Raw genomic sequence first — 11,127 nt, 5'->3', positions numbered from 1 at the left:
ATCTTAACTTCTCATTTGTGTTCCTTGAAGATTTGGAGGTATTAATAGATCATCCGTCTCTCTACAGTTCTCTAGCTGTTCCTCTCCTGACTGGCACCTCTGGATGCCAGAGCGGGTATGCATTAAAACCCTCACACCAGACTGGCCTCCCCCACCTGGGCCACCGAACACCATGAGCTCATAGCCAAGTCTGAGCCAATGTCCACACAGAAAAAGCTGAAGCTGATGTTCCATCTTCAAAAGGAAGCACTCCTTGAAAGAAAATGGTCAATTACTGCCCCGCAAATCAAACACTGTACAGAATTTGCCTAAGTGATAAACTGGGGGAGAGAAGGGGGAGTAAGGCATTGCAGGCTAATTACAACAGAGAAAGCCACATCCCACAGGGACACCTGAATGGAGTGTAATGGATGATTAGAAATGAAAAGGATGGATGAAGAGACACCAGCAGACCGTGTGACCACAATAATAACAATAATCTACGCAGAGTAACACAAATACTGGAGCTCATTTAACTACAACTCTTAAAAAAATTAAAAACTTACCAGCAGCTTGGAAAGCTACAAAAATAGATTAAAAGAACAAGAGTTCAGTACACTGATGTGGACACACATATCAGCTATTAAATAGAAACTCATTTTGTCATACTTCCCCCGGGAAGCTCAGCATTTGGGAACAGTAATAGAAGGGGGATTCTATAGACTTTTATTACAGCAGAAATAGTTTTAATGAAGACAAATGAGGAAGGCAACTTTTAAATGGCCGCGAAACTTGAGTAGGGCTTTACCACTGGCTGGGCTTACTAAAATATTTTTCACTGACTTCCCATGGGTGCAAGGAGATTGTTTTATAAATGCTTTATTTAACAAAATCTACTCAATAACATAAGGCTACATCAAGACCAACACCCAGTCACTTCAGCTTACCTGGATGTTGGTGGGATCCTTGTATGACTCATCACTCGCTGTTTGCAATTTTTCACTGATCCAAGCCTCAATCTCATCCACATCCCGGCTGAACTGTTGGAGGGTTTGAGATTCTCCTAGCTTTGACCTTTTCTCAATCATTTGGGCTTTCAGACGTCGCCACCTGAAAGAGTGAAACCATGAGATCCAACATGAACATATCTTACCGTGGAGAAGGAAGTGGGGAGATAGAACAGGCCTGGGCCTTCATATGAGGGGATGCATCCTCTCAGGACTGGTGACTATGTCAGTGCCACAGGACACCCACCTGTCCAAGACCTCATTGCGCCGGCTAGAAATGTCTCCCTTGGCATAATGGCCGGCAGCGATGAGCTGGTCGGCAAAGGCCTGCAGAGCAGCAATCTTCTCTTCCTGTCAGAAAACAAAGGCGTGAGGTCAAGGTGGGGCTGCGGCTGGACCCTGCCTGGACTGCCGGTCTTGAGAAAAGGATAGTTATTTTGGGTGACTGAGAACTAGCTGGTGGCAGGATCAGAATACACTGACACTTTAGAAGCAAGAGTGTAAAACGCCAAAAGAAAGCTTGATTTCATTCATTACTAGAGTAGAGTTTAACTCAAGAAGTCTCCAGGTCACTCAGGTGGGGCAGGTGTTAGAATATCAGAACAGAACAAAATTAAGCTTGATAATAGGAAAATGCTGTCAGCTTTACAGCAAAGTGACTTATAAATCAAAGAGTTTTACATCTTCCTTGTTGTTTGTTCATTATTCCCTTACCTACCCACACATTTGTTTTCCCTCCCTTTGATAATATTTTTTTTTTCCTGTGGCACCTCCCATTATTAAAATCTCAGAAATACCAGAATCTATAAGTTTTAAAGATTATTTATGTACATATTTTTCTTAGACAATGCAGGTATTCCTTGGAGATATAACAGTGACTATATAAGCCAAGAAACAGATGTCCATCAGGAAAAATCCAGACTCCAACTCCATGGTCCAGAGGCCTCACCTGGACATTAATCGCTTTGTCAAAGTCTTCATGTTTTTTGATCAGAGCCTCTACGCTGTCCAGTGAGTCTCCTTTGTCTTCGGTATTCAAGAAGGCCTCCCGGGCAGCCATCCAGTTCTCAGCTTGCTCACAGTCCCGATGGAACAGCTAAAGAAGGCAAGAGGCAGGTGAGAAAATGAGGCCCTTCAGCAAGGAAACACTTGGTCAGAAACCAGGAGCACACATACCTGCAGTTCAAGGCACTGGTCCAGCATCATCCTGCGCTGAACCCAGGCCTTCTCCAGGTCTGCACGCTCCTGGTCAAGAATATCAAGTTTCTGCTTGATCTCAGGGCTGGCATAGTGTCCGTGAGCCAACAGCTGCTGTCCAAACTGCTCAAATGCCTGGAAAGTGCCAGCCCTGGCATCGATTTCTGTCCGGTGTTCCTGCCAAAAGGAGGGAAGGGATTAGGTAACTGGCAGCAGATGCCCACTCTGACGTCAACCACCAACTCACCACAAAGGGTGGGAATGAGGCCTCTAGGGCCCTGCAGAGCAGCCACGTCTTTGCTACTCAGCAGGCAGGTCCACCCACCTGGTGTCGCTCCAGCAACGCCTCAGCTCCGGTGACATCCTTGGCTAGCTCGTCTGAGGACACCAACCCCCGTATTCCATTGATCCAAGACATGAGGTCCCTGGAAACCAGAACCCCAGAAAAATAGCTATTATATTACCTGGTAAGATCTTCTGCCCAGGAAAACAGAGAATGACATAATTCTTGCCTCAGAAAGTTATCTTGGGTTAGTCTGATCTACTGAATGAGGCTAGGTCTTTGGGCAAAGTGTTAAAAAACTTCTTGTTATTTTTTTAAAAGTCTGAATTTCTCAGAGGAAAAGTCAGTAAGTTTATAATTAAGATCTTTTCACCCTCCAGAATAACAAGTTCTAGCTACAATTAAGTCTTTGATAGCTTCAAATGAAAAAGCTTTTGTTGGCCAGGCGTGGTGGCTCATGCCTGTAATCCCAGCACTTTGGGAGGCTATGGCAGGAGGATCGCTTGAGCTCAGGAATTCAAGACCAGCTTGGGCAATGTGGTGCAACCCTGTCTCTAAAAAAAAAGAAAAAAAAGAAAAAGCCTTTCTTTAGGATTAACCCTTGAAGCCCTAGGCCTGGGCATGCATTTGATCCAGTTTCTCACAGCTGTACAACCACAAGGGCACAAAACTGAGTGTGTAAGGTAAGATATGGTATGATTCCTTTTATATGACATGTCCAGAAGAGGCAAATCCATACACATAGAAAGCAGATAAAGGATTCCTAGTGGGTGGGGAAGACAGAAGAGGGGGTGATTAGTTAAGGAATGTTATTTTAGGGCAATGAAAATGTTCCAAAACTAGAGAGGAGTGGCTGCACAACACCGTGAATACATTAAATGTCACTGGATTGCACATTTTAAATTAGTTAATTGTATGTTACGTGGCCTTTACCTCAATAAAAAGAAGAAAAAGACGACCAGGCGCAGTGGCTCACGCCTGTAATCCCAGCACTTTAGGAGGCCGAGGTGGGTGGATCACCTGAGGTCAGGAGTTCAAGACCAGCCTGACCAACATGGAGAAACCCCGTCTCTACTAAAAAAAAATACAAAATTAGCCGGGCTTGGTGGTGCATGCCTGTGATCCCAGCTACTCGGGAGGCTGAGGCAGGAGAATCGCTTGAACCCAGGAGGTGGAGGTTGCGGTGAGCCGAGATCGCACCATTGCACTCCAGCCTGGGCAACAAGAGCGAAACTCTGTCTCCAAAAAAAAAAAAAAAAAAAAAAAAAAAAAAAAAATATATATATATATATATGTCTAGGGAAAAATATAATGTCATATGGCAAGGGGATGAGAGGGGGTATGCCCATACTTGGATAGGAAAGTAGAGACTTGTTTTTTTTTTTTTTTTTTTTTTGAGGCAGAGTCTTGCTCCATCGCCCACGCTGGAGTACAGTGGTGCGGTCTCGGCTCACTGCAACCTCCGCCTCCCGGGTTCAAATGATTCTCCTGCCTCAGCCTCCCGAGTAGCTGGAATTACAGGTGTGTGCCCGTGTGCCACCACGCCCGGCTGATGTTTGTATTTTTAGTAGAGATGGGGTTTCACCATATTGGCCAGGCTGGTCTTGAACTCCTGACCTCGTGATCCACCTGCCTTGGCTTCCCAAAGTGCTGGGATTACAGGCGTGAGCCACCGTGCCCAGCTGCGGAGACTTATTTTTAAAAATATGGCATTCAGTAGTTTGACTATTTTACATTGATTATGTACTTACTACTTTTTTCTGGTTTTAATTTTTTTTTTTTTGAGATGGAGTCTCACTCTTGTTGCCCGGGCTGGAGTGCAGTGGCACGATCTCGGCTCACTGCAACCTCCGCCTCCCAGGTTCAAGCGATTCTCCTGCCTCAGCCTCCTTAGTAGCTGGGATTACAGATGCCTCCCACCACACCCGGCTAATTTTTGTACTTTTAGTAGAGACGGTGTGTGTTTCGCCATGTTGGCCAGGCTGGTCTTGAACTCTTGACCTCAGGTGATCTGCCCGCCTTGGCCTCCCCAAAGTGCTGGGATTATAGGCGTGAGCCACTGCGCCCAGCCGTTTTTAATTTTTAAATTAAAAATTTATAATAGAGATAGGGTTTCGCCATGTAGCCCAGGCTGGTCTCCGGCTCCTGAGTTCGAGCGATTCGCTTGCCTTGGCCTCCCAAAGTGCTTGGGTTATAGGTGTGAGCCATTGTACCCTGCTGAGCATGTACTATTTTCACAATAAAAATGACCCCTACAAAGAAGGCTCTATGTTCCAGAAGTCTGAGTGAACATGGCTCCATACCGGAAATCGCTAAGGAAGCGTTGCAGGTCGTGGGAGTCACCCAACTTTGCCTTGCGCTGATCTGCACGTTTCCCCAGGCTGCTCCAGGCCTGGTTTAACTCTGTGCACTTTTCCTGCAGGTCTTCTGCTGACTCGGGATGGGACTGGATCAGGCGCTCTGCTGTTTCACCAAGGGAGTTTACCTATGGGAAGAAAGTGGTGAATGAGCTTGCAGTAAGGGGGTATGCTCTGCACAACAGAAGACTCTGCTCTTTCTGGGGCAAAAATGCCAGACAGAAGATGACTTTGGGTCCTCTCACCTTGTCACCGAGAGCCGCAAGGTCCCTCTCGAAGCCCTCATGCTTGCGTTGCAGGGCCTGGACACTGGCGAGATCATGTCCATAATTGTCTGTGTTTAGAGCTTGATTCTTCTCTTCAATCCATTCTTTGGTTTCATCAGCATCTCTAAAGGCGAGACACATTCAGGTTAAGAAATGCCGAGTACAATTGCCTTGATTACAGGACAGACACTAAAAAAATTTATTTATTTATTTATTTACTGAGACGGAGTTTCGTTCTTGTCACTCAGGCTGGAGCACAATGCACAATCTCGGCTCACTACAACCTCCGCCCCCACCGGGTTCAAGTGATTCTCCTGCCTCAACCTCCCAAGTAGCTAGGATTACAGGCGCCTGCCACCACACCCAGCTAATTTTTTTATTTTTAGTAGAGGTGGGTTTCCCCATGTTGGCCAGGCTGGTCTCGAACTCCTGACCTCAGGTGATCTGCCTGCCTTGGCCTCCCAAAGTACTGGGATTACAGGCATGAGCCACCACGCCCAGCCTAAAAAAATTTTTTTAGCTGACATTTGTATATTTGTCTGTGGCTACCACCAGTAACTCTAAAAAGCCAAAGAATTCACTTAGCAGGATTTACTGAGCATCCACCCCGTGTCAGATATAAACATCAGAGCCAGCCGTTGCTCTAGGATCTCAGTCAGCAAGCTTGGGGGCTGTCAGGAAACCAGCAGTCACCTGTTTCTCCCTCTCCCAGCCCAGGGCTGACCCCTCACCTGTGGAACCTCTGTACTTCATGGGCGCTGCCCAAGAGCTGGCTCCGTTCCTCGGCCAGCTGCTGTAGGGACCGCCAGCGCTCATTCAGCTCCTGCAGGACAGCAAAACATCAGCTCCACTGCACTCCCTCTCCTGTCATCCCCCAGTCAGACTTTGGGAAAATGACTTTGTTTGAAGGAGATGCTAGGGCACATATAATTTCCTGTTTCCAACCTTCCTTGCTGAATAAATTAGTATACAATATTCCAGTAAGAGCCAAGACAAAACTAGCTGTGCTTGACAGCTTCAACACCCACAAACACCTGACCTAGGCATCCCCTCTGAGGCAGCAGGAGAGACACAGCTGACTTTTCCTTACTCTCACCTCCTAGCCTGGGGCCTGGCAGGTAGCAACTGCTTCCTAAGTCACAGCTGCGTGGAGAAATCCCAGCAAGTCTGCTGCCTCCCAACACCCAATCAGCAGACTCTCAGGCCAGAGCAGGCCTGGGAAGAGCCGACATGCCACAGGACCTCGCACTGCAGGTGGCAAGGAAGCCGCTCACTGCATTCCTGAGACTGTGCTCCTTCCAGCTCCCTGCCCTACTGGAACTCAGAGGGCAGGCTTGCTCCACTGTTGAGAACTGGCAGGCTCTTGACCAGGAAAGCCACCAAGCTACCCAGCAGCCACGAGTGTGCTGATATTTACTTAGGACATGCTTGGACCCAGCAGAGTGAGATATGTCACAGGTCACACGGCTGACAAGAACAAGAGCTCTGCTGGAGACAGGGAAGGAAGATAGTGGAGAAAACCAGGGGAGATCAGAGGAGCTGGTCACTGCTTCTTACCTTGATGGAATTAAAGGTGGCCACGGTGTGAACCATCAGACGAGCAGACTAGGTAGGGAGGAAAGCAGAAGGCAAAACTAATCAAGTGTCTGGCAATTAGAGATCTGAGCTGCAAGTGTTACTGACTAGGTCCCTGTGATCAACCCAAATTACCTTAAAGGGATACTGGCAACATTCTTAACAGAGACATCAGTAGAAGTGTCAACTACTAGAATGTCGTCAAAATACCCAAAGTGCACAATTAGACTCAACTGAGTAATTACTCTGAGTAATTTTATCTGATGAAGAGTGAAAAGAGAATGGTAAAAAACCACAATTCTAGCAGCTAGTTGGACAGAAAAATACCTAAAAGACTAATATTAGTGTCATTTTCTTGTCTATACTACAGGAGAACATTTCAGAAAAAAAAAAAAACAACCTAAATTTAACAAATGTTGGCAGCTGAGACTGTTTAACAACCAGGAGCACTAATAATCACTTTCATCTCCAATTATAGTTACTGGGTTGTTGTTCTTTTTAACAGTATCCCCGTTGAAGGTCAACAGCTTTACCAGAGGGAAAAAATAAAGCAGTGAATTAGCTTTCAACAATGTACATTTCAACAACATAGCTTTCAACAACGTAGATACTTCTAAAAATCTAAAGTCCCTTAGGGCTAGGCATGGTGGCTCATGTCTGTAATCCCAGCACTTTGGGGGGCCAAGGGTGGGTGGATCACCTGAGGTCAGGAGTTTGAGACCAGCCTGACCAACATGGTGAAACCCCGTCTCCACTAAAAATACAAAAATTAGCTGGGCACAGTGGTATGAGCCTGTAATCCCAGCTACTTGGGAGGCTAAGGCATGAGAATTGCTTGAACCTGGGAGGCAGAGGTTGCAGTGAGCTGAGATTGCGCCACTGCACTCCAGCCTGGGCAACAGAGCAAGACTCCGTCTCAAAAATAAATAAATAAATAAAATACAAATAAAAACAAATAAAGTCCCTTAGGATCTTACAGCCCACCCAATTCATTGGAAAGAAACTCTAATTGGCCCAGGTTATAATGCTCACAACGCTTTGAGTAAAGAACAGAGGAAGGGCACGGTGGCGCACGCCTGTAATCCCAGCACTTTGGGAGGCCAAGGTGGGTGGATCACCTGAGGTTAGGAGATCAATACCAGCCTGGCCAACTTGGCGAAACCCCGTCTCTACTAAAAATATAAAAATTAGCCAGGTATGGTGGCGGGTGCCTGTAATCCTAGCTACACGGCAGGCTGAGGTGGGAGAATTGCTTGAACCCAGGAGGCAGAGGTTGCAGTGAGCTGAGATCACGTCATTGCACTCCAGCCTGGGCGAAAGAGCAAGACTCTGTCTCAAAAAAAAAAAAAAAAAAAGAACAGGAGGGCAGGAGGGCTGAGCTTGGATGCAGATGTCCTCATGGCATCCCTAGGTGACATTTTCAACCCGTGTGTTTATAGGGGTCAGAAGGTAGACCCACTGTCTCCAATAAGAGGTATTGGGATTTATAAAGGTATCTAAAATACATTTCTGAAACAATACTTATGTTATCAGAAACATTCTGTTGAGGGGGTAAGGCTGTTGCCCATTCATATAATCAATGACCAAGTTTTGCTACGTAAGAAAAGCGAAGAGTGAGAAAAGGAGAGAAAGTTGAATAGAAGCAAAGGCGTATACCCAAGCCTGGCCCAATTAGAAATCTACTTAATGAGGAGAATAGTCAGATCCAGTGGGGGAAGGAGGCCACAAGACACAGACCCCTCTCAGCCTAGGTCCTCAGGAGAGGTCAGACAAGGTGACTGAGTGGGTTCAAAGGTGGACACGGAAGGGTTGTTGGGGGGAGGCTTTTTGTTTTTAGGTTTTCATGGCTTCTTCATATTTCTGGGGACACACTTTTAAAATTTTTTACTTTTTGTTTTTTATTTGCTTGTCAACTCACCACTGTACTAATGAGAAGAAGGCCTACTTTTTTTTTTCTTCTTTTTAAAACATTTTTATTTTTATTTTTATTTGTAGAGCCGGGGTTTTGCCATGTTGCCCAGGCTGGTCTCCAATTCCTGGGCTCATCCACCTGTGGCAGCCTCCCACAATGCTGGGATTACAGGTGTGAGCCACAACACCTAGCCAAAAGATCTACTTTTATAAAGTCAGAATCTGCGCTCTAACTTGCCTGTAACTCAAGTGATGTATTCCTGAAGAGCTGGGTCAGGAGGGAAGATGCTAGAACTGAGACACAGGCAACCAGTTACACAATCACAGCTATAAATGTATCACATAAAAAACCTCAGCCGGGCCAGTAATCCCAACGCTTTGGGAGGCCGAGGCAGGTGGATCACCCGAGGTCAGGAGTTTGAGACCAGCCTGGCCAACACAGGGAAACCCTATCTCTTCTGAACATACAAAAATTAGGAGGCATGGTGGTGCATGCCTGTAATCCCAGCTACTAGGGGGGCTGAGGAAGGAGGATCGCTTGAATCTGGGAAGCAGAGGTTGCAGTGAGCTGAGATCGTGGCACTGCACTCCAGCCTGGGCAACAGAGCAAGACTCCGTCTCAAAAAAAAAAAAAAAAAAAAAAGACCTTCTCCCTGGCTGTGCGCTGTGACTCTCAGGCCTGTAATCCCAACACTTTGGAAGGCTGAGGCAGGCGGATCACCTGAGGTCAGGAGTTAAAGACCACCCTGGCCAACGTGGCGAAACCCTGTCTCTACTAAAAATACAAAAATTAGCCAGGCGTGGTGGCACAAGCCTGTAGTCCCAACTACTTGGGAGGCTGAGGCAGGAGAATTGCTTGAACTGGGGAGACGGAGGTTGCAGTGAGCCAAGATTGCGCCACTGCACTCCAGCCTGGGTGACAGGGCAATACTCCATCTCAAAACAAAACAAAAAAACACACCTTCTCTCCCGTATTCTTGGTCAGGGATGGCCCATTCTGGTTAAGCCATATTCACACCCAGATTTGTCCAGAGAAATGTCTACTGTAGTGGGGAAACATCTCATTCCTCCCTTTACATCTCTGTATTGGGCATTTCTGAAGCCTTTCTTAGGCCACAGGATAAAGAGGCCAGGCAGATGGTGAATGAAGGCCTGCCCTCCTTTATATGTGTAGTTGTTCTCGTGTTCACACGTCATTTCCCCTCGGACCGCCTCTTACTGGTGGGACCCTGCCAACGACAGTGCTCCCTGCCGCAGCATATCCTGCACCAACATGGGTAATCAATGCAACCTAACTGTACTGAGCATTTGACATAGACACTCTGCTTTTGTATATTAAGCATCACATTTTAAGAGTTAACAGATTCAGAAAGAAACCAGCCCAAACAAGTCCAGAAATGACTAAAGACTTAAGACAAGCTGAATATTGAGAGAAAGGCACACCAGAAAAGGACATATTTCATGATCTCGCAAAGCTCTTGAAAACAATAATTTGCAAAGGAGTTCTTACCTTCCACGGGGAAGCTGTCTTGGAATCAGTTTCATCCTATTCAAAGAAAGAGGAATTTAGGCAGCCAAGCAATTGACCGTGAAACAAAGCACCTGGCCTTTCCAGAGCATGACTCTAGTTTCCCCCAGGGGAGATCCCAGACATTAATACATTAACCAAAACAGCATTTTCCCTCCATAGTTTGGCTGGTAACAAACTACAAGGCTGGTTAAGAAAAATTAAGCCAACAAACAGGAGAGAAAAATTCCAATTCTTTATCCAGTAGAAGAAATGGAGAGAATGAAGAAATTTAATAAGAAAATCACCAACTTTTCTTTATGTTGTACTCATAAGACTGTCCGCAAAGGGGTAATAAACAAACCTAAAGATAGCTATAGAAAAAGTTTTAGAAAACTGAAGAGACAAAAAACTTTTCTTTTTTTTTTTAGAGCTGTGCTTTGTGTTGCATGCCTGTTGTCCTAGATACCTGGGAGGCTGAGGTGGGAGAATTGCTTGAGGCCAGGAGTTCGAGGCTGCAGTAGGCTATAACCGCAGCTGTGAAAAGGTGAAAAGCCACTGACCTCCAGTCTGGGCAACAAAGCAAGACCCTATCTCTTAAAAAAAAAAAAAACACCAACTTTTTTTGTCTTTTGGAGAATGGCAAATAGAAATCAATTTCTGGGCCAGGCGCGGTGGCTCACGTCTGTAATCCCAGCACTCTGGGAAGCTGAGGTGGGCGGATCACCTGAGGTTGGGAGTTCGAGACCAGCCTGGGCAACATGGTGAAACCCCGTCTCTACTAAAAATACAAAAATTAGCTGGGTGTGGTGCCACATGCCTGGAATTCCAGCTACTCAGGAAGCTGAGATGGGAGAATCACTTGAACCTGGGCGGTGGAGGTTGCAGTGAGCCAAGATCACACCACTGCACTCCAGCCTGGGTGACAGAGTAAGACTCCGTCCCCAAAAAAAAAAAAAGAAATCAATTTTTTGGTGTTTTCCACAAATCTTTACACACAAAAGGCATCTGAGGTTCAGGAACAGCAATTCTGATGAAGAAGTTC

At 46.1% G+C, this 11,127-nt stretch overlaps 1 protein-coding gene across 8 annotated transcripts in view; it reads right to left on the bottom strand.

Moving 5' to 3' along the window:
- Positions 1-11,127, bottom strand: part of SPTAN1 (spectrin alpha, non-erythrocytic 1) — an 81,235-nt gene that overhangs the window by 23,403 nt on the left and 46,705 nt on the right. For 4 of the 8 annotated variants that reach the window (XM_054521151.2, XM_063714064.1, XM_054521148.2 and 1 more), the window contains 11 exons: positions 10,086-10,121; positions 6,647-6,694; positions 5,821-5,912; positions 5,069-5,213; positions 4,770-4,951; positions 2,509-2,608; positions 2,163-2,360; positions 1,936-2,082; positions 1,234-1,337; positions 927-1,089; positions 546-560 (listed from right to left, as the gene is read on the bottom strand). In XM_054521151.2, the coding sequence (XP_054377126.1) occupies positions 546-560; positions 927-1,089; positions 1,234-1,337; positions 1,936-2,082; positions 2,163-2,360; positions 2,509-2,608; positions 4,770-4,951; positions 5,069-5,213; positions 5,821-5,912; positions 6,647-6,694; positions 10,086-10,121 (1,230 nt within the window). The remainder of the gene's footprint in view (positions 1-545; positions 561-926; positions 1,090-1,233; positions 1,338-1,935; positions 2,083-2,162; positions 2,361-2,508; positions 2,609-4,769; positions 4,952-5,068; positions 5,214-5,820; positions 5,913-6,646; positions 6,695-10,085; positions 10,122-11,127) is intronic. The other 4 variants (XM_054521147.2, XM_063714065.1, XM_054521150.2 and 1 more) reach the window with 1 other exon arrangement.

The sequence above is a fragment of the Pongo abelii genome, chromosome 13, assembly GCF_028885655.2.
Source record: "Pongo abelii isolate AG06213 chromosome 13, NHGRI_mPonAbe1-v2.0_pri, whole genome shotgun sequence".
NCBI classification, from domain to species: domain Eukaryota; kingdom Metazoa; phylum Chordata; class Mammalia; order Primates; family Hominidae; genus Pongo; species Pongo abelii.
This window is presented reverse-complemented; position numbering and strand designations above follow the sequence as displayed.